Source organism: Macrotis lagotis, chromosome 2 (genome assembly GCF_037893015.1).
Source record: "Macrotis lagotis isolate mMagLag1 chromosome 2, bilby.v1.9.chrom.fasta, whole genome shotgun sequence".
Taxonomy (NCBI): Eukaryota; Metazoa; Chordata; class Mammalia; order Peramelemorphia; family Peramelidae; genus Macrotis; species Macrotis lagotis.
Window position 1 is genome coordinate 138,700,658 of NC_133659.1, and position 24,015 is coordinate 138,724,672.

General features: G+C 34.0%; 1 protein-coding gene and 1 long non-coding RNA gene across 3 annotated transcripts in view; one reads left to right on the top strand and one right to left on the bottom strand.

The window, feature by feature from the left end:
* The window catches only part of PLD5 (phospholipase D family member 5), a 397,224-nt gene that overhangs the window by 49,435 nt on the left and 323,774 nt on the right, over positions 1-24,015 (top strand). Inside the window, exon 1 of one of the 2 annotated variants that reach the window (XM_074222901.1) lies at positions 15,556-15,842. The exons of the other annotated variant lie outside the window; for it this stretch is intronic. Within the exon in view, the coding sequence (XP_074079002.1) occupies positions 15,834-15,842 (9 nt within the window). The 5' untranslated portion in view covers positions 15,556-15,833. Of the gene's footprint in view, positions 1-15,555; positions 15,843-24,015 lie in introns of those variants that run through there. 2 annotated transcript variants of the gene reach the window in all.
* The window catches only part of LOC141513250 (uncharacterized), an 83,919-nt gene that overhangs the window by 22,169 nt on the left and 37,735 nt on the right, over positions 1-24,015 (bottom strand). The window lies entirely within an intron of this gene.

A 24,015-nucleotide genomic window follows, 5' to 3' on the forward strand; every position in this document is an offset into this window, starting at 1 on the left:
AAGTTCTTTAATTTTGATTTCTCAGGAGTCTGAATAAAATTTTCTTCCTTCAAAACTGTGTGGGATGATTACATCATTAAGTAAGCTTAAAATCTTCAAAAGAGGGTTGAAACTCTAATTTGGTAGTTTCTTAAGGATGGGAAACTGATGAAAAGGGGTGCATCTAAATTTTAATCTAGCCAAAGGATTAATGAGATTTCATGTCATTAAAATGCTTCTTCTCCATTACCAAATTGCCCATGCCTCAGAAGAACCTTCTCCCTTGGGAAATATTCATTTGTGCTTAATGATTTGGGGAGTTGAAATGAAATACATATATCTATGTTGAAATCAATCCAATGATTAAGCTCATTAAATAAAAGTTCAAATATATTAATAAATTTCTCCATGTTTATGATATCCAACAAAAGTTCTTTTAGTAGAACTTTACATGTATTTTATGAGTTGATATAAAAATATATTCTAGAAAAGAAAATTTTCTCAAAATTCAGAAATTTAGGTATAAATTACTATTTATGAATATACAACAAACTGTGCTATAAACATTGAGTTTAAATGGATTGTTTTGAAAAATTGATACTATATTTCTTCTGTATTTAAATGCATATGACTACTTAAATGGAGCAATAATTTTGTTAATATTTACAAAAAGATGATGATCTATGCCCTTGTGGTGCTGCAGCTCCCTCCTGTGGTGAAAAGTAGGTATGCTAATTTATTTCTTAGAAAACTAGTAAATCAGAATTAGAAAGGTTCTGAATACTCTTTCTCAACTAGGAATTCCCTTGATATGTTTTTTGAAGGGATTTGAGTGAAAGATAATTTATATCTCCTGATAGTTATTTATATCTTTGTAAAAATAGGAATGGAATACAACAGTATTTATGATGTCTGGGAAGCTGATGAAAAGAAGTGCATCTAAATTTTAATATAGCCAAAGTTAATGAGGAGAGCTCATGTCATTGTAATGCTTGTTCTCTATTAGTAAATTGCTCATGCCTCAGCAGACACTTCTCCCTTAGGGAATAATCATTTGTGCTCAATGATTGGGGAGCTGAGATGAAGTACATTGGGTATATGTACCTATCACTTTCTTGGACTTTCTTTTATCTAAAGCTTCTTCTTATCTACCTGACTTTCTTTTTATTACCTTCTGTCTCCCTTCATTGATTCCTTAGGACTTCTTCTACCTTTACTATTTGTTTTCCCCCAGGATGGACAAAATGTATCTTTTCAAGTTAAATTTTAAGAAATAAATAAATAATAGTTTCTAATAGAAGCTATCCAGAGAAACTTTGTAAATTTTTGAGATACATTTGGATTTTGTTTCTATATTGTTCTATATTTGTTTCTATATTCTTCTATATAGAAATTCTATTTCTATATTGAAAATGTGTTTCTGATTATAAATGTTCTCCCAATGAAAATGTGAACTCTGTTTCTCAATGCAGGGAAGCATTGTTTTCTCATAAGAATTATAATTTCATTAAACAGAAAATCTTTTTTAAAAGTATCGAATGCTGAAGGGAATTGATAATTGAAGTTTAATTTAGTATTTCCTTGAAAGTTTATTTAAAATGTCTTCTTACTAATATGATTCCTGCTACTATATTTCTTATTCTTTTCTTCTAGTATTTGTTATTGAGTGGCATGGTCTCACTACAGGGCTGAGAGTCAAAAATTGTACAATAGACTGATAACAGCATTGCTGTCTGGGATGAGACAATATAGCAATGCATAATTGGTCATAGTTAAGCATCTGTAAATTTAAAATGCTAAGAGACACAGTATAATAAAATGTAAGCTAAAAGCAACATGAAACCATTTCATGGATCCACAAAAATGACTTTGGTCAAACAAAGTCTGGAGGACAATGGTTCTATCAGCACAGAACCAGTAGGACAAGACAGAGCTGGAGCCATCCTTGCAGGGACTGGGAAACAGGAGCCAAAATCGGGTTATAAAGTCCTAACAACTTTCCTGAAGGAAAATATTAACTATATAGCATAATGGTAAAAGCATTGAATTTGGAATCAGAGGATATGGATTCAAATTATGACTCTGTTAATTATCTCCTTTGTGACCTTGGATAAGTACAGTAAATTCTGTATGATTAGGAAATTCTTAAGAGAATTTTAAATTTGTTACTGGAAGAGAGTGGGTAGAACTAGGGGATTTCAATCTTCAGATTGTAGAGAAAGGAAAACAAATGCCAATTACCTATTGTTCTTTGAGATTCCTAGGAAGCCTGTTTAGATCTGATCAGTAGTGAGGATGACTTTCTTTCTTCTCACCCCAGTCTAGAGACTATGATAGGAGACATCAGTCCTGGTTCATAAAAATCTTTTATGATAACTTTCTGTGATAGTAAATCAAATAAAGCTGTCATTTTACATAAGACCAATAACCATAATAACTTATTTCTACAGGTAATTCTTAAAATCTTAGTGCAATTTTAAGTTTTAATAGATTTAAACTGGTTTGGGTTCATTCTTTTTATTATCTGTGTGTATTTTTAAATTATCTTTATTATCTTTGACATGTTAATTTTTCTTATCTAGGCTTTAGTTTTCTATAAAACTAGGATTTTGAAATAGATCAGTAGTGTCAAATTCAAATAAAAATGAATCTTTTTGGTAAACCTATTAACTTTAAAAATTATGAATTAACATTATAAATGTTGTATTATATTTTTATTTATTTGTTTATATTATATTTTAATCTGGTTAATGCTACACTCAGGATTTTTGCATGTAGTCTGGGTGAGTCTATCTGAATTAGAAGACCTCTGAAATCCCTTCTAGTTTTAAATCAGTTAACCAGTTTTCATCAAGAAATTACTATGTGTCTGGAACTCTAATGGATTGTTGGTGGAGCTGTGAACTCATCCAACCTTTCTGGAGAGCAATTTGGAATTATACCCAAAGGGCAATAAAAATATGCATACCTTTGATCCAGCAATAGCATTACTGGGTATATGCCCTGAAGAGATCATGAAAAAGGGCAAAAAAAACCACTTGTACAAAAATATTCATAGCAGCCCTGCTTGTGGTGGCAAAGAATTGGAAATTGATTGAATGTCCATTAATTGGGACATGACTGAACAAATTGTGGTATATGTATATCATGGAATACTATTATTCTATTAGAAACCAGGAGGGGTGGGAATTCAGAGAAGTCTGGAAGGATTTGCTTGAACTGATGCTGAGGGAGATGAGCAGAACCAGAAGAACATTGTACACCCTAACAGCAACATGGGGGTGATAATCAATCTTAATGGATTTGCTCACTTCATCAGTGCAACAATCAGGGATAATTGTAGGTTATCTGTAATGGAGAATACCATCTGTATCCAAAGAAAGAACTGTGGAGTTTGAACAGACACCAAAGACTATTACTTTTAATTTTTTAAAAAAGGTATCTTATTATGTAATTTTGCCATCTCTTATTTTTATTTTTTCCTTAAGGATATGATTTTTCTCTCAACACACTCAATTTTGATCAATTTATAGCATGTAAACAATGTAATGACTATCAGACTGCCTTCTGTGGGAGGTGAGGGGGGGAAACGGGATGGGGGAAATTGTAAAATTCAAAAAACAATTAAAAAAGAAACTACTATGTGCTAGATAGCATATTAATCTCCAGTGGTACAAAAATATAGGGTTTTAAAATCTGGAAAATATTTAAAATATCTTATTTGATTTGAATCTCATTATAGCTTGATAGTATAGATACTACAGTTATTACAAAAGCCATTTTAAAGATTAGAAAATTGAGGTTTAGGGATATTAGGTAACTTGCCTATGGTCATATTCTATCTATGCCTATTTGTTCCTACTATGTGAAGTTACTTTTGTTCATGTTCTATAAATTCTCCATGATGACTCTACTCTAAATAATGGGAACTTAACACTGGAACACACAGTTTATATTTTATAGTGCTGTTACAAGATAACAGTAATACTTTGATTTGTATGGCACTTGAAACGTTTCTTCTAAAGGTCTTTGATGAGGAAACTGTGACATCTAGCTGATGTATTATTTGCCTAAGGTCATAGGAGTAGCTGATGTTAAAAACAATACTAGAATTGTTTGCTCAAGTTCTGTTGATTTATAACCCTGTGTTGTTGCCATGCAGCCATCTAACCTGTTATTATGTAATTTATTAAAACTAAGAGCTAAAGACCTTGAGGGTAGTTAGGTGGCAACGTAGAGTCAAGAAGATTCATCTTCCTGAATTCAAATCTGACCTCAGACACTTACTATTTGTATGAACCTGGACCAATCACCTAATCCTCTCTGGTTCAGTTTCCTCTATAAAATGAGCTGGAAAAGGAAATGACAGACTATTCCAGTATCTCAGCAATACAAACAACAACTACAACAATAAATTGCCTATCACAAAACCCAAATGGGGATATTAAGAGTCAGACAAGACTGAAAACGATTGAGCAACAAGAATAATTGTCCAGTATCAAAAGTAGGAGCTTAATGCTAGTTTCTTCTTTTTTTAAATTTGTTTAAGGGGTTAAGTGACTTGTCTTAGGTCACAAAACTAGGCAATTATTAAGTGTCTGAATCTGGATTTGAACTCAGGTCCCCCTGACTCCATCCACTGTGCCACCTAGCTGCCGCTTAATGTTGGATTTCTATCTGGGTATTTCTATATGTTATAATGAACTTATGTCACTAAATAGTCATGTAGAAAAGAGAAATTCAAGTTCAACTCATTAGCAGGTTGACAAATTCAAAACAGAAAAATGTTAAAGTCAGACTCTGAGTTCAAATCTCAGTTCTCTTTACTATTTGTATCAATTTAAGCAAATCAATTCACTTTTATGTATTTTAGTTTCTCTCCTCTGTAAAATGATGTTTATTAGATGATTCCTGAGATTCCTTCTAGCTCTAAGACAGTTAATTGGGGCTCATGTTGAAATGAGGAGGACGTGCAAATAATTTTGTTCAAGTATACCTTCTAAGTAGCTGGGATTAGGGGTGCAGTGCCCAAACATTCTGGAAAATCTGCATAAAATTTTGGCTCTTTGTATCAGAAAAGAATTCTGAATTATTATGATATTAAAAATAAAATTTTTATATGATACTATATATATTTTATGCTTTTCTGAGCTTCTAAACTTTTTCTGTGGTGTCTGCTGGCCTTCATGTGTCATTGGCAGCTTCCAAAAAACTTCTCAATTCCTATTTAATTTCTTATGCTGATCCCTGATATATAGAAGACTTGATGGGAAAAGTCATGATATTCAAGACAATACAGTGTAAATGGAAGATAATCTCATGCAAAAGCACTAGCAGTTGGGGCTGGGGGCAGAAAAGGCGTCCTTAAAAAAAAGTGAGAATTCAGCTGAGTCCCAAAGGAGACTAGGGAAGCCAGGAAAAAGAGGTGAGCAGAGAGCACATTACCTCTTGAGTGCCCTTAACACAAAGCACTGTGCTGAGTCTTGCAAATACAAAATAAAATAGAAATAGTCTTTGAAGAAAGGGTCTGATTTTATATAGGTACCATTTTCCCCTAAATTTGATGGTAAAATTTGACAGATGTCAAAAGAATTTTGAAATTCAAACTACCTTGGGGCATATCAATAAAGGCAGGACACTTTGAAATGTTTAGTATAGATTAAATGCTCAATAAATGCTTGTGAAATTGAATTGAATAGTTGAATGCTTGGCTTAAGAAATTGAGATGACCTGTACTCAAACTAAATTCTATTTTATTAATTTGGGTAATTTCCAATGTTGAATGAATGTGTCAAGTCAGAAGAGAATTCTCCAGTACATACTTTGGCTACCTCAGCTGGCTGAGTTTTGATCTCTGTCCACATCTGCCACATGGACCTCGTGATTATCACAAAATCAAAGACAGTGTTGGAAGGGAATTTAGAAGTAGTTTAGCCTGACTTGTAGTATTCTGTAATCCTTCTACTTGGAAAGATTTTGTTCATGGATCTGCTCAGTCAATAAACATTTGTTAAGTGGCTCCTGCTCCAGGCTCTGTGTTTCAGTACCAGGGACACTATGAAAGGTAAAAGTCCCTACTCTGAGGGAGCTCACCATCTAATGAGGGAGACAATATATAAGCACCTAAGTCCAAACCAGCCATAGACATGATAAATTGGAATTAATCAACAGTAGAAGGTGGATTTTTATACAGAACAAGGAGACAAGAGCATCTCCTCTAGGAGGAGGAAATGAGCAGAGAAGGTAGTCCGAACATGGGGACAACCTGTGAAAATGTTCTAACTCAAGTGATGCTCTATAGTTGTTCAAGAAAGAGCAAGGAGTAAAAAGAGTTACCTGATCACAGAATATTTGAAAGATTGTGAAATATAGAAAGGGGGCAGCTAGATGGCATAATAGAGCACTAGTCTTAGAATAAGAAGATTCATTTTCCTGAGTATCTGACCACAGATATCTTACTGTGTGACCCAGGGTAAGTCACTTAACCCTATTTACCTTAGTTTCTTCAGCTGTGAAATAAGCTGGAGAAGAGAATGATAGACCACTCTATATTTTTCAAGAAAACTCCAAATGGATGTTGAAAAATCAGACAAGATTGAAAAAACATAGCAAGGTATGAGGCCTGAAAGTGAGGAGGGGCAGTTATGAAAGGTTTTGAATGCCAAATAGAAAATTTTATAGTTGATCCTGGAGGTAATAGGGAAACCCTGCAATTTATTGAGTTGGGGTGTGGGAATGGCAACATCAGGCCTAAAGTGAAGCTTGTCATAAAGAGTAACCTCAAGGGGCAGCTAGGTGTGGATAGAGCACTGGCCCTGGAGTCAGGAATACCTGAGTTCAAATCTGCCCTCAGACACTTAATAATTACCTAGCTGTGTGGCCTTGGGCAAGCCACTTAACCCCATTTGCCTTGCTAAAAAAAAAACCCTAAAAAAAAAAAGAGTAAACTCAGTAACTTCAATGAAGTTCATTATCAGATAGGCCACAGGATGATTAATTTTTTAGCCACAATAGCTTTTCTGTTTAGTTTAATTAATGTATTATTTTATATTACATTTACAGATTTTTTTTATTTATAGATTATTGCTACTTTGGGAGAGGTATCTTTTTTAGAGTACAAGCCAATAAAATGATTTATTGCATTCTTTTTTGTATATTATATAAATATTTTGTTTTCAAATTACATACAATTGTAGTTTCTACCAATTATTTTTTGCAAGGTTTTGAGTTTGACAATTTTTTCTCCTTCCCTTCCCTCCTTCTCCCCCCCAACAATCTGATATAGTCTTTACATTTGCATCCATGAAATACATAGATCAAAATTGAATGTGCTGTGAGAGAAGAAACAACTCCAAAAGGAAGGGAAAAAAATTAGAGATAGCAAAATTATATAATACTTAAGATAATTTTAAAAATTGAAAGTAATTATCTTTGATCTTCCTTTAAACTCCACAGTTCCTTTTCTGGATACAGATGGTCTTCTACATCACAGATTCCTTAAAATTGTCCCTGATTATTATACTGATGGAGTGAGCAAGTCCATCAAGTTTGATCATCACCCCATGTTGTTTGTATGCACAGTGTTCTAGTTCTGCCCATTTCACTCAGCATCAATTCATGCAAATTTTTCCAAGCTTTTCTGAAATTCCATCCCTCAAGTTTTCTTAAAGAACAATAGTATCCCATTACATACATATACCACAGTTTGTTCAGTCATTTCCCAATTGATGGGCATCCCCTCAATTTCCAATTCTTATCCACTTCAAATAGAGGTGCTATGAATACTTTTGTACATGTGGGATTTTTACCCTTTTTTCATGATCTCTTTGGGGGATACAGACCCAGTAGTGGTATTATTGTATCAAAGGGTATGCACATTTTTATTGAACTTTGGGCATAATTCTAAATTGCTCTCAAGAAAGGTTGAATCTGTTCACAAACCCCCGAATATTCATAATCCCCTCCAACACTGATTATTTTCCTTTCTGGAAAATTGGTCAGTTTTGCAAATTGTCAACCTGCAAATATTGGCCAATCCAAGAGATATGAGGTGGTACCTCAGAGATGCTTTAATTTACATTTCTCTAATCAATAATGATTTGGAACAATTTTTCATACGGCCATAGAAAGCTTTGGTTTTCTTGTCTGAGAATTCCCTTTGCATATCTTTTGACCATTTGTCAATGGGGGAATGACTTTTTTTTTTATAAATTTGACCGTTCTTTATATATTTTAGAAATGAGCCCTTTGTCAGAAACACTAGTTGTTAAAATGCTTTTGGGAGAGGTATCTTGTAAAAAGTAAAAATGTTAAATAAAATACCTCAAGGAATCATTTCAAATCTGTAGCACCCCTTTTCATTTCCCTATTTCTTTAAAAAAAATACAGAAATCTGCTTTATCTCTATTCTACTGAAAATGAAAGATAATTGCTTGTATATATGTAACACATTTTCACAGTAAAGCAAAATAACTTTCCTCAGTGATTTTACATGAAAGTATGTATTTTTCTTTATGCACCCTAACTACACCGACCCTATATTATAGATAGCATTGGTGTTCTTAGTCCTCTTAGCATTAGTCTTGAAAGACTAAATTGTCAAAACTTTTAAAGTGGGGCAAGGAATTTGCCGATGAAATTTCATATTGCTCAATTATTGTGGAAGTAATTTGTATTTATCAAATACCCTTCAACGTGATGGTGTGATTCATGGAAGCAGGTATCATGTTTCGATATTTTTAAGTGACTAATTAAAGTTCAGCATACAATATTTATCACAAATATAAAATGATATTGATTCTATCATACTTCCAAGTCAAGTATTTGTCAACTATACTTGTTTTTATTGAGTCTTTGTGGTGTTTTTGTCTCATGACCCCATTTTAGGATTTTCTTGGCAAAGGTACTAGAATGGTTTGTCATCTCATTTCCTCCTCCAACCCATTTTATAGATAAGGAACTGTAGCAAACCAGGTTACCCTACTTGCCCAGTATCACACATCTGTAAGTGACTGAGGCTGGATTTGAATTCACGAAGATGACTCTTCCTGATTCCAGGATCAGTCCTCTATCCACAGCGCTACTTTACTACCACTTATATTTGGGGGTACTTAACTAGATATCATGGAGGACATAAAAGAGAAAATAGTCATGATTCTTGATACTAAAAAAGTTTATCATCTAATTAGATGATGATGTTTGTCCTTCATTTTTTGAAAAAGACCATAACATCTGAGATGAACTTGAATTGGATTTGAGTAAGAGAGGATACTATTCAGTCACTAGCCTCACTTTCTCCTGCAGAGCCATCTGGGTCCAGTGGGCAGATCTGAATCAAGATGACTGGAGATAGCTTTAGCTGCAAGGCAATTGGGGTTAAATGACTTTCCCCAAGTGTCTGAGGTCAAATTTGAACTCAGGTCCTTCTGACTCCAGCACAAGTGCTTTATACACTGCACCACCTAACTGCCCCAATCTATTAGAATACAATATTCATAGCACAAAGTTAAATAGTTATGCAAGAATTAGATGACTACGTATTACAATTCCATGATATTCCAAGATACTGCATAATTGTCAAATGATAAGCACTAAGATTTCATAGATGGTGGATAGAATTTCATGTTGAAGGAAGGGTGGGATTAGAAAAGGCAAAAGGAAATAGAAACTTTCTGGGTTTCCTCAGCAATAAGGCATCTGTAATCCCTAAGAGACCAGTATATTGAAAGTAATGCTTTAAAACATTCTAAAAATGAATTAATCACAAAATATTTGCTAGACTATCATCTACTTCGTGCACATTTTTTTGTCTGTGAAATACAATCCTTAGGAATGGTTGAAATACTGAATTGGTATTTCATTCAAATACCAAACAGCACCATAGAATAAAGCCTTTTTGCACCCTAAAATTATTTGAAGACAAACTAAAGATGAAATGATATACTAGAAAGAAAGAATGTTGGATTCTTGAGTCTGTAGTGTTCTGGTTTTGAATTCTGATTTTGCCATTTGTCTACTGTGTGACCGTTTTATTAAAATCCATATATCTTTCTGAGTCTCAGCAGTTCTCTAAAACTAGCTATTAAAGTATAAATGTCTTTTACTTTCCCTTGGTGTAGGAAGTTTGCACAGAGAAAAAAGTCAGATAGCACTTCTACTAGCCTTTGACCTGGATCCTTGGGATACTGATAACTTATTTCATTTCAAATCTACTTTGGCATATTGGTAGAGTAAAATCCAACCAAACCAAAAGCACAAATAAACTGTATCCCCTATTTATCCACCAAAATTTGATTCATAGACTTGAAGCTATGAATTTCAAATGGACTGAACACTAGATAATTTTTAATTGCCTAATTGGGTAATTGTGCCAAATCTAATACTTTTAAAAATGTATTAAACAGAAGTAGTCCCTGCCTTCTAGAAATTTATACTCTAATATGCACAATAATGATATAAAAGATGATCGTTTTATGCCTTAAATATAAAAAATCAAATAGTTGGTTTATGTGAGTAAAGGAATAAAGAAAGAATGACCATAATAATATACACATGTATATGTGTTTATACATACATATACATAAATGAATGTTCAGATCTATATTATATACTTTCATGTGCATGTGTACCTTTATATATATGTATATAAATATACATATATATACAGAGAGAGAGAGAGAGAGAGAGAGAGAGAGAGAGAGAGAGAGAGAGAGAGAAAGTGTGTATTATTTGGCATGGATTACAAAAAGGCCAGTGGTATTTGACTAGGTCATACCAACTATAAGACTAACCTTTATTCACTATGACACAGTGTCATATGATGACTTACATTTATATAGCATATTAAGAATTACAGAGTTCTTTTCTCATAAATATTCTTTAAAATGAATAGAGCTAATAGTATTTTCTCATTTATACAGATAAGAAAACTAAGACTCAGAAGTGTCAAAAGATTTGTCAAGGGTCACATAGCAAGCTATTATTATTTAGTCATGTCTGACTCTTTATGACCCCTTTAGGATTTTTGGTTTGTTTATTAGCTTATTTTACAGGTAAAGAAACTAAGGCAAATAGGGTTAAGTGACTTGTCCAGGGTTACACAACCAAGGTTGTGAGGTTGGTTGTGAGTAAGGGGATTTCTAATCCAGACCTGGTGTTTTATTCACTGCTCAAACCCACGTCTCTCTTTTTTTTCCTACTATACGTTCTGCTATAGTATCTCATGTGTGATTTAATCTCATGTAATAATTTAATTACTAGTTTGGATATCTTCTATATCATTTGCTTTGGTAGAATAAAGAAATGACCTATTCAGCTTTGCTCTTTACTGAGTCCTAGTTTTGTTTGTCAGTTACAGGTGTTATGGAACCCTACTATGAGTGACTATGAAAATGAAATATGATCACAGGAGGAATGTACCTTAGAGATCATCTCCCTTTCATAGGTTAAGAAATAAGACTCCAGAGAGGTAAAATTAATTGCATAAAGTCACAAAGATAGTAAGTGGCAGAGCCAGGATTCAATCCCAAATCTTGTAATTCTAGATACAGTTATCCTTTCCAAATTGCAGATTTTCCCCTTGAAGTTTTGATATATTGTGGGTAAGCATAAGAAATTAATGGGAATTTTGGGAGAATTTGTGGAAGCTACAAATGACTCAAAGGTCACCAGGTGACCTACAGCATCTTATGAAATACTTTACCCAAATTTTACAACAAGGCACTTTAAATACCCCATAACAATAGAAATTCAGAGTTCTTCCTTGGTACAAAGAGAGAATCAAAAAATTATAAATGGATTTTCCAGATTGCAGAAGTGCTGTGACCCTAAACCTTGAGTTGTGGAGGGGATAACTTTACTCTGTCTTTTCTATTATGCCACACTGCCTTCATTTATTTAGCTTCTAGCTTAGATTTTATTGTATGAATCAAATCTTGCTACAGAATTAGTATCGAATATGGATAGAAGTTATTCATGGTTCTCTCAGGGTATAGCAAGTCTTAACCTTCTGGGAAAGGAGAAATCCACTCAGGAAGTTAGCTTTCTGTAAACCTCATAAAGAAAATAAGGCTAGAGGAAAGAAGGTATTTTAACAAGAATTGAAAATATAACCTTCAGCACTGCTGCTGAATATCTTTGGGCTACCAAATCTTATTGGCCATTAATTCTAGCATAGTGCTAGTGGGATTATTAGATTGTTGATCTCAAACGTCAGAGGGGCTCAGGGATATCAGAGGTCACCTACTCTAATTTTTTTATTCTACAGAGGAATAAATTGATACCCAGGGTGTTTAAGTGACTAGCCTAAGGTTGCTTAAGTAGTAAGAATCAGAGATTAATTTGATAAAGATCAAAAGGCTGCCAAAGCTATTGGAATTTAATCCATTATTAAACTCGGTATAATACCATTTCTAGAGATATGTTATTAATCACTTTTTTCAGAAAATATATGAGACACAGAAAAGTCCCTTATAGAGAAATTGCCCATAATATTAAGTAAAACTTGAAGTGCATTGTGAAATAATGTGTTCTGTGGTAGTTGTCATTACATTTAAACTTCTTATTTTTTTTTTAGTTTTTGCAAGGTAAATGGGGTTAAGTGGCTTGCCCAAGGCCACACAGCTAGGTAATTATTAAATGCCTGAGGCTAGATTTGAACTCAGGTACTCCTGACTCCAGGGCCAGTGCTCTATCCACTGCTCCACCTAGCTGCCCCCAACATTCAAACTTTTAATAAAAATAAATTATATATATATATATATATATATGTATACACACACACACACACACACACATATATATAGTCTCTTCAACATATGTGAAGTATTGTAGATAAATAATGAGACACATTCCTCTAACCCCGAATAGGGAAGGTAGGCACTGTATTGGATAGAGTGCCATGCCTGGAGTCAGAAAGACCTGAGTTCATATTTGGCCTCAAACATTTTCCAGTTGTGTGCCCATAGGCAAGTCACTTTACCCTGTCTGCCTCATCTGTAACATGATCTGAAGAAGGCAAACCACTTTAATATCTTTGTCAAGAACTCCAAAAGGAGTCACAGAGAATAAGACATGAATGAAAAACACTAACTAAACAACAAAGCCCAATTAGGGGCAGTAATAGCTCTATGTTTGATACCTTTATCAAGTGAGAAAGCCTTTTTGATTTATGGAGACAGTCTTTAAATCAACTACTTAAGAGCAACTTAATTGGGGAAGGAGTGAACTTTGAGAAGTTATTGAGAAGAACATTCATATGAGTTCATCCATTAATTGAAAAAAATTATACATATACCTATATATATATGTATATATATATATATATATATATATATATATAATAGAAGTTCCAATTAATGCATTGTTGGTGGAATTGTGAACTAATTCAAGCATTCTTTAGTGCAGTTTGCCCAAAGGACTATAAAACCATGCCTATCCTGAGACCTAGCAATGCCACTATTAGATCTGTATCCAAAAGGTATTTTAAAAAAAGAAAAGGTCTATATGAACAAAAATATTTATAACAGTTCCTTTCTGGTGGCAAAGAATTGAAAATTGATAGCTTGCCTATCAACTGGGGAATGGCTAAACGAATTGTGCTGTGATTGTGATGCAATACTAACTAAAGTGCTATAAGAAATGATGAGCCAGATGCTCCCAGAAAAACCTGAAGTTATATGAGCTGATGAAAAGTGAAAATATTGCATACTATGTAACAGCAATATTGTAAGATGATTAGCTGTGAATGACTTAGCTAGTCTTAGCAATAGTGATCCAATAATTCTGAAGGACTTAGAATGAAAAATGCTATCCATCCCCAGAGAAAGAATTGATGGTATCTGAATACAGACTGAAGCATACTGTTTTTAACTTTATTTTTCTAAAGTTTTTTTGCCCATATTTTCTTACACAACATGACTAATGTGGAAATATGTTTTGCATGACTACACATGCAAAATCTATATTGAATTGCTTGCCTTCTCAATTGAGGGGATTGAGAAAGGAAGAGAATTTGCAACTCAAAGTTCTAAAAACAGATGTTAGAAATTGTTTTGTACATGTAATTGGGGGAAAATAAAATATTAAATAAAATTTTTAAATAACATAAATAAAATAAAATGGAGGTTCCAGTAGATACAGTCCAGAAATCACTTTGAAAGTTTAGCTTAAGTTTTACAAACTTTGAGGAGCCAACCCTTTTCTGTTTCTAATTAAGAGAACATCAGAAAGGGGAGGAGGTGATTACGGACCTAATAATCTACTTCTTTCCTCTCTCTCCATTTTTCATATCATCAGAAACTGCCATCAGTACCAAAAAAAATGTTTTCAGATGTGAGTCGAGAGAAGCCAAGGCAGCTTTCAGGGAGCATGTCTTTTTTCAAGGCATAGAAAATGCAGCCTCATGTATACTTTCCCCTCTTAGATTCTGTATGTACTTTTGGGAGAGTAAATCTCATGCTTTGGGGAGAATGTTTTGTATCAGTTGTTCTTACTAGATAAAGTATTAAGCACTTAATTTAACAAGAAAGTAAGCCAGTCTTTAATCTCAAAGAGGTTACGATTTATAAGGAAAGACAACACAGAAGGAGGCAGGCAGAACCTGTGTGGGGACAAGGCAACCAGTTGGAAGGTAGAGGAGATGGGAAAGTGAACAGGGAAGGAAAAGGCCAGCAATACTCAACAATATTAGTAAATAAATCTTTTAATAGCCTTTAACTCTAGATTGTTATTTGATCACTGGGCAGAAGGATACTAATTGGAAACTTATGAGAAACAACTTCAGGATTTCTCTCCAGCTTTTCAGATTTAATCCCTAAAACCAGGTAAGAAGGAATAATCAATTGCCCTCTGCCAACCTCACCAGCCATTGTAAATGGAGGCTGAGAAAATGAAGGGGGGGGCATGCATATCATATGTTTTCTATTTGATCCTCTCTTTTGACTATGTGGTAGGTTTAGCAGATAATATTATCCCTATTTTATAGCTACACGTAATCAGTGTCACAAGCACTAGGTCTTCTAGACAACAAATCTAAGACTGCTATGCTGTACTTTATTGAACCTCATTCATTAATAGTGAAGCAGAGATACAAAATTTAGGACAGAATGGTTCTTCCCTTTCAAGAGTTTATCAGCTTCTTCATCCTAAGGAAACAGTTTCACAGCTGAATTGAAGGATTTTTGATTACCCATTTGTTTAACCAAACAGTTGAACAACCATTTAGCAAATGACTTGCTTACCCTGGACTTGCTACTCTTACTTTGTTTTCAAAGGATTTTGCCAACACCTGCTAAGCTTCAAATCACTGTAACCATGGAGTGTTAGGTGTTATTGCCCCCCTCTTTTCTCTTTTCTCTTCAGGTAGTGAATACTCTTTGTCTTTGATTGGAATAGCAACAATGTGACCGACCAGGACAGAGGGGTTTTGGTAGATCTGGGTGTGGAAGTTGGAACAGTGCCTTCCTCTCCTGAGTCCAGTTTCTGCTATGATTTCATTACAGGAGCTACACATTTAAAAGGAAGAGAGGGCTGGGTGGGGGTGGAAAGGGACAAAATTGAATGGAGCAAGCCCTCAGCCTTGGCTAAAATGAAAAATGCAAGGCACAATTATTACCTTTTTATCCCATGTTCTGGGGCAAATTCTGAAATTGCTCGCCTGCAACCCTTTCTCTTATCGCTTGGTTTGGCTGATTTCCAAAGCACCAAGGCTAGAAATCGAGGGATTGAAACATAATCGGTAGTGATATATTTTCACTACATAAAACATTGTCTGCCTCCAAAGCCTGGAGTGGCTCTGAAAGCAGTGCATCCGCAACAGCTCCGGGCTGCTCAACTCAAGAGGGAGGACACCCTGGATGACAATGGTAAGTCACTCTTCAGTTTTCAGCAAAGCTGGGCTGGGAGGGGGGGAAAGAGAACGAGTGTTTGGGAGCTGGGAGTTTGCAGCGTTTCAACGGAACACTAACTCATTAGACCCCGCCGGCATCAGCTGCATCTCACAGGAAGGGACCAGATACCTTTGGCACCAATGCACTGTATATTTTTTAATTGATGTTTTTGAAGTGAGGGAGTCATGTTGACTAGAAATTGTCAAGGGCTGTCTGCCGCGGGGGCTTTTCATCCAGAAGAGCACTCACACCTTGGCCTTTGGATGAGATTTGACTCATGCCATCTCGCTTTTGTCTGAATGTATATATTTTCTATGAAGCTTTTTTTGGTGTGTGGTAATTGGAAAACAGTCATTACTCAGATGCTCACTATTTTTCAAGTTGAGGGGGGACTCACTCAAGAACTGTTTTGTTTAATTTTTGCATGTCATTACTTATTGTAAGATTTTTATTTTCATTTGTAGCATTTAGATCAGAAACATTACTCAATCAAACTTCTGAAGGACCACTTATTTTTTTATGACCTCATTTGACAACAGAAATCTACTGTTGAAAAGAAAGCATTATGTGTACTTTTTTTTAAAGTGAAAGTTTAATTCACAGCTATAAAAACCAAAGATTTCTCAGAGGATGTTGACCTGTAAGGATAAATTTTTTGTACACTTGGTCTTTAAGGGAGCTAATAATTTTTGCTTGGGAAACAAAAATACATTAGTCACAGTTATCTGTCCTCTCCTTTTTTTCCTCCACCCCTCCTCCCCCTTGCTAAGCCACCTGTATTATTAAGGGGGAAATGGGGCTGACACTAAAACTTTTCATTCATGGGATATTTATAATAATAATAAAGAATGCAGGTCATGGGTGAGAAGATTATATAACATTTAGGAGAAAAATAAAGCCTATTACTTTATAAACTATAGAAGGGGAAGTCTGAAATATGCTTACTTGACTGCACAGCTGATGTGTGGGAAATGATTATTCCTTTTATAATTCAAATGAATGAAAAGAGGACTGATGGAGGGAATGTGGTAATTTTTAGAAGTGGGTTTGCCTTTCCAACAACTCAGAAAGGGGACAACTGCAAGTCAGATTTATTTGGGTATGTTCAGTTTCATTTACACTCTTCCTACCACATTGTCCAATCCTGGATCCCTAAAATGTAAACAAGGCCTCAGAAATAGAAAGTAAGCTTAAATCTGAGTTGAATCTTTCCTACCTTAACTGACACCTGATTCCATTTTCATATTATGTCATTTTTGCCTGTTAGGCAAGGGTCAGGTAAATGCATCAAATATTCAAATGTTCCTCTTGAAATTGCTGAATAGGTAAGAAAGTTAATGTGTAAAAAAAGTTAAAGTGTAGAAGTAAGGATTAAATTGGGCTCTTGACTTGTTTTTCAACTCATGTGGCAAAGTAATTTCTTCCTTTTCTTCCTTGCCTAAGAATGTTCCTTTGTGCATTAAAAAAGAACCTACTGAAGTGGAATATGCAATTCTCCATCAGAACCAGCTTTAAGAATGAGCATATTAAACATAAGCATAATTGACAATATATAGTATTTAGGAAGAAAATAGTGAATCTGTTAGAGAATGAGATAATAAATACAGCAGGGGAAACTAGATGATAGAACATTAAACTTCCAAAAGAAAGTACAGTTTCTTTTGGAACAGGAAAAAAATAATGAGAGATTAAGCATTGTGATATGTTCATGTGGAAAATCAAATTTTTGCCATTAAATAATAATTAACATAGAGACTATAAATGGTTTATATCTATTACATAACTATTTTTGTTTTTATTTGATTTGATTTCCATTTTATAAGGTTGTAAAAAAATTACCATGGAGAAATCAATAGCAAGGTTTATTCCAAATGAATTTCTCTTGAATGCTAATCTTAAAATGTTAACATTTTGGGAGAGGAAATAAAACCTGATATCTAGGGGGATCCATTTTTCATCTTAATGCAATTTAGTGAGAATTTTCCAAAAGATCAATAGGTTGAAAAACTGTTCTTTGTAAGAGAAAGGGAAAAAACATATATTAGAATTTAATTAAATTCTAATCAGGTCCATCCTGGGATAAAAGAGAAAGTAGCTTTAGGTGTTTCTCACTATCCAGAGCTGAGTTATCATGCAGAAGAGGAAAGAAATGTTATCACTGACATCCAGTAAAATGTAAGCTCCTGGAGGGTTTAAATTTTGTGTCTTTGTCTTCCCATTTAACAAAAGAATACTATGAACATAGTAGGCACTTAATTAATGTTTATCAAATTTGATCATCATTAAGTTTTTATTAGAACCTGGTATGGCATGTTTTTGTTGTTCTTGAGTCATTTTTCAGTCATGTCTTATTCTTTGTGACTTTGGAGTTTTCTTGTTTAAGATACTAGTATAGTCTGCCATTTCCTTCTCTAACTCATTTAATAGATGAGGAACTGAGGCAAACAGGACTATGTGACTTACCCAGGGTCACACAGCTAATAAATGTCTGAGACCTGATTGGAACTCTGGAAGATGATCCTTTTTTAACTTTCGGCCAGGCAGTCTATCCATTCATTGTACCACCCAGCTGATTAGGTATGGCATATTCAAGTTAGTTAAATAATTTCTTGCTCTCAGATTTTTTGATAACTTAAAAGAGAAGTAAAACAAGTATAGAAAAGTAAATAAAGAAGTGGATAAAAAGTTGAAATATATAAAGAAATTGAAGGAGAATCTATAAAATTTGTTTTCCAGCAAGCACAATATGCTTATGATATAGAATAGTCACAGGAAGTCATGAGTTACTTAGACAAGATGTGACTGGGGAAATTTACCTCTGTAATAAATATTATGCATTATTACATTGATATATTCTATAGCACTTTCATATGTTATCTTATTTGATCCTCAAAATTCATGAAGCACCTTGATTTTCTGAATTCTTATAGATAAGGAAAATGAGTTACTTTACCAAATTTATATCCCAAAGAGTTCAGAGACTGAAATAAAGGTGTCATATGCACCAAAATCTTCAATGTAGTATTTTTGTGTTAGCTGTAGGTACCTATGGATTGAGGCATGGCTTTGGTTTATGAGTCTATTAGAGTTTTATTTCACCATAAAAATGATGAATGAGGAATTCAGAAAATATGCCAAGCCTTATATGAATATATGAATCTATTCAGAGTAAAGATACAGTAATATAAATAAAAATAATATTGGAAAACTGGTGAACTGTGAGCAATTACAGTGACCGGTTACAGTCCTCAAGAAAAGATGATGAAACATTCCCCAGCTCATTAGAAAAGTGAGGAACTCAAGGGGTCAGAATGTTGTGTATATAACCAGATAAGGTTACCTTGACAGTTGGCTTTACTCAGTGTTTGTTTAACTATTACAAGGAAATGTTTAAAGCAAATTATAGGCATACATATATGCAAAGACATACAGTTCTATAACAAACACATGATTATATACATGTAAATATATAATATATACAGATGTGTATGCAATATATTTTTATTTTATTAAATTTACAGTTTTAAACTTTTTAACATCTTAAAAAAATTGAGTTCAAAAATTTACTCTCCCTTTAACCCCTCTCCTACCTCCTGGAAAGTTGAGTAATGAATCTGATACTGATTATACATATGAAGTCATGTAAAACATTTTCATATTAGACAGGTTGGTGAAAGAAAAACACATCCCCAAAAAACTCAGGAAAAATAAAATGAAAAAGTATGCTTTAATCCTTATTCAGTGTTCATTCTCTTTCTGGAAGTGGATAGTATTTTCTATCTTCTATCCTTTCAAATATTCTTGGATCATTTTCTGCACAGAGGAACTAAATTTTTCTTGATCATCATTATAATATTGCTCTTTGCAATATTCTTCTGGTTTCTGCTCACTCAACTTTTCATCAGTTGCTGTAAGTTTTCCCAGTTTTTTTTTAAACATCTGGCTCATCATGTCTTACAGCACAATAGTACACAACCATATATCACAACTTGGGAGTCTTTTCCTAATTGATGGACTTCCAAAGTGGGGGGAGGCAGCAGGAGGTATATGTATATATGTATATATACATATATATGTATATATATACATATATATTGAGAAGTAATGACTTTATATTAAAAAAACCAGTAATACATTTTCAAAAAAAAAAGAAAAAAGAATGATTTTCTCTTCATTCACTCTGTTAATTCAAATTTTAATCCTAAAAATTATACAGATCCAAATGGTCCTGGATCCATAGAATAAAGAAAGATCACAGGTAAACAGGTACTTTTGAATATTAACCTTTGTTGAAAGACTAGTAAATGAGAACATATGGCATTGTATAGGACATAATATAAAGAGATATCTAGTAAGATACTGAGAGCAGAATCCTTTGAATGAGCAGATACCTAATTTCCCCATCTGTGTTATAAGATCTATGAAAGAGTAAAAAATGCCTTATTTACTATTATTTCTCCCTCAGAGCCCAGTATAGTTATTTTTAAAATAACCAACAAATGAAAATTTTTTATTTTGATTTGGAATTCATGAAAGAGACAATAGTCTTTATATTTGCAACCTTATCTCACAGGACATTACACTATGAACCCTGTGATCCAACCAAGCTGGATTAATCAGCTTTGAACAAATACACATTTGCATCTTTCAGAGTCAGTGCCTTTGCTCATGTCCTTCCAGTTTCTTGGAATATACTTCTCATATTTTTTCCCTTTTGAACAAGGAAATATTTTATTCATCCTTTAAGACTAGTCTAATATGTCTCTTCACCCAAAGAATTATAAGTATTTATTAAACACCAACTATATATATCAAGGACTGTACTAAGCCCTAGGGAATATGAAGAAAGGTTGAAAGGCAGTTTCTGCTCTCAAAGAGCAGTCTAATAGGAAAGATAGCATGCAAATAACTATGGGACAAATAAATTATAGGGAGGATAAAATAAAAATAATCACCAGAATATGAATTAAGGGGGTTCAGGAAAGGCTTGCTATAGAAGGGACATGAAGAAAGCTAGAGAAATTAGAAGGCAAAGATGAGAATCAGAATTTCATGCATGGGAGACAGCTAGTGAAAATGCCTAGTGATGGAAATGATCCTTCCTCCTGTAATTTGGTCAACTAATAATGATTCTTAGCACAATCTTATTACAGTGAATTTAAGATCAGAGAACTTGGGTTCATATTCTAGCTCCATCAGTCCCTGTGTGACTTTGGGGTTTGAGTTTGTCCTCTAATCCCTTTCCAAATTTGATTCTATGAGTTAAAGTATGAGGCAATAGGTAATATCTTGCATACTACACTGTCACTTTTCAAAGGACAGGGATAGTGTTTTGTACAGCTTTGTGTCATGTCTCACATACATGGTACATTTTCAATAAGTATTTTTTGTGTTAGAGGAGGACTGTATATCTGTATCCTAGTAAACAACCAGTTAAGGTATCGGGAGTAAACGATAAGCTGGAGATCTCAGGTAAGAGACAGATTGATTCAGACTACTGGAGGATCTTCTGTATTTTCTCTAGAGTGGAATAAGGACTATAAGATCAAAGGAGAGCTGGAGATAAGTTTATATGATTACAGCTCAAGGCAAATTTCAGGAGTTTTGACAGAACTGGAGTGAAGAGTACTGATAGTCAGTCCTATTTTCCTGATAACTGATATTAGGTAAAAATGTTCAAATAAAGAATAGAAAAAGCTTGTGAAAAGTTATTAAAAGTGTGAATGTATAATGGTGGACAATGGGTATTTTAAATAAGTGCTAATTAATGTGAGATTAACTTGAGGAAGGGAGCAGGTTTCCTTGTGGTCAGTGACATTAGCAAAAGTAGAAGGGTAGACTTTCACTATGGAAGCAGATATAGATGACAGCTTTCAAAAGGTAGCATATGATGACTGGTTTTGAGTTTCTCCTTGAATAAGGTGACAAAGGCATATGAAATGATGAACAGTCATGTAATAGAAGCCTTAAAAGAAAATTGTAACTCAGAATGATGGCACATCCCTTTTTGATCCCTGCTGTTAATAGATTTCTTGAGTTTGGGAATTCTGAGCTTTAATAACTATGAGGCATATGGGTTATTCACATTAAGTCCTATACCAATAAGGTAAGCCCCTGGAAGTGAGCCATCAGACGCCCTACTGAGGGACAAATGGACCCAGATTGGAGATGGAACAAGTCAAAACTTACTGAGTCAACTGTGGATTTATATGATTGAATGACCTCTGCACTTTCACTCTGGAGGGGAGAGGGAAAGGTGAGATGAGAGAGAGAGAGAGAGAGAGAGAGAGAGAGAGAATAATTTAGAGGCACTGAATGTAGATGGATTTTTTAAGGAGTCAAGTCAAGAAGGGAAAAAAGATAAAAGAAAAAAGACAGACTAGTTTATTCAAGTTTTTGCATGAACATTAATATAGCTGGTGGGCTAGATTTAAGTCAAAGCTGAAAGTAGGAGACATATTATGAAGTAGGAAAAGCACAAGGTTGTCACAGTAGTAACAGATATATATATATATATATATGTATATGTATATATATATATACATACATATGTAAACTTGAAATATGTAAAACCTTAAACAAGTCACTTAATGAATCTGAGCCTCAGTTTTCTCAGCTATAAAATTGTAGGATTAAACTGAATTATTACAAATTCTAATTCTAAAACTCAGTTATTCCAAGGAAGCAAAATGAGTTCGATTAAATTTTCATAATTTCTTCTCATCTTTGTAGTGCATAATTGGAAGTAGAGACTTTTATAGGTAAAATAGGATGAATGTTTGTTAGATGAAAGAAGATAATTGGAGAAAAATCACTCTGAAAGTATTAATGCCATGGGATCAGTGAAATAAGTAGAATTTACGAGAAACTGGTCAGTTGGATAGACTGGGAATTATATAGGGACAAGATAAGAATCCATTGTATAAGTGCATGGCCTGAAAATGGAAGAATGTACCTTGCCAAGCTTGGTTTCAGGACTTATATCCCAAGTGAGTTTGAATTAATTTACTGACTTATTTTGTAATCTATGTTGAACTGGAAATGTGAGAATGAAAAATATCAAGCATGTAAACATTTTTTAAAGGGATAGCATTGCTGACAAAAAAGAAAGGCACATTACATCTGGCTGCTTTTAATTAATCTGGCTCAGGATTTTCAGAGATAGATTCTCCCAACCTCTCTCCTCCACCCACGCTATTTCTGGCTGTTTCTGAGGGAAGCCATGGTTGATTTGCATCTTTAATTCCCTGCCATACATTTCCACTCAGATGTCCCATATGCATTTTAAACTCCACATATCCAAAACAATAATCATTCCCTTTCCATCCTAATCTCTTTGTTTTTCTGAGGGCAAAAACATTCTAGTCACCCAGCATCATAAACTAAGAGTTTTTCTCATCCCCACCCTCAATGCATAATTAAATGCTGAATCTAGTTAATTCTACCTAAACCTCTTTTCTTTCTAGTTATACTACATCACTCAGGTTCAATCCCTTATCATCTCTCCCCTGGGCCATTGGAATGGCCTTTTCACCTAGACTCTGTCAAATTCATCATTTCCATAGTGATCAAGTTGATATTACTAAAGCCCAAGTTTTCCCATGTCACTCCTTTTGTTCTGGAAACTTTAGATGGACCTCACACTTATAGGAAAAGAAAACAAATAATAGATATTGTTAAGTATTTAAATTAAGTATTATATGGTTTCAGGATAACTTTTATGATTATATACACTTCACCTTATAAAATCTACTTTGTGATCAAATAGGCCCTACTTCTTATTTTTCAGAATGTGATATATACATTTTCCATTTCTATTATATCTTTGCACTGATTGACTCCCATACTTGGAATTTTCTCTTTCTTTAACTCCAACTTCTTGCAGTCCCTGTCTCTTTTGAAGGCTCAACCCATACCACCTTCCTTATTTCCCTGGAATTTAAGGGTGGCTCCTATCATAATGTATTTATATATAATTTGAGTTTTCTTATTTATAACAATTCCCCCTCTGAGAATTGTAAGTCTTGAACCCAGAGATTCTGGGTTTTTTTTGTATTTGTATCTTTAGTATCCAGTTTAGAGACTAGCATATGCTAGGTGATTAATAAAGGCTTTTTTTTAGATTGATTAAATGACCTTATGCTAAATA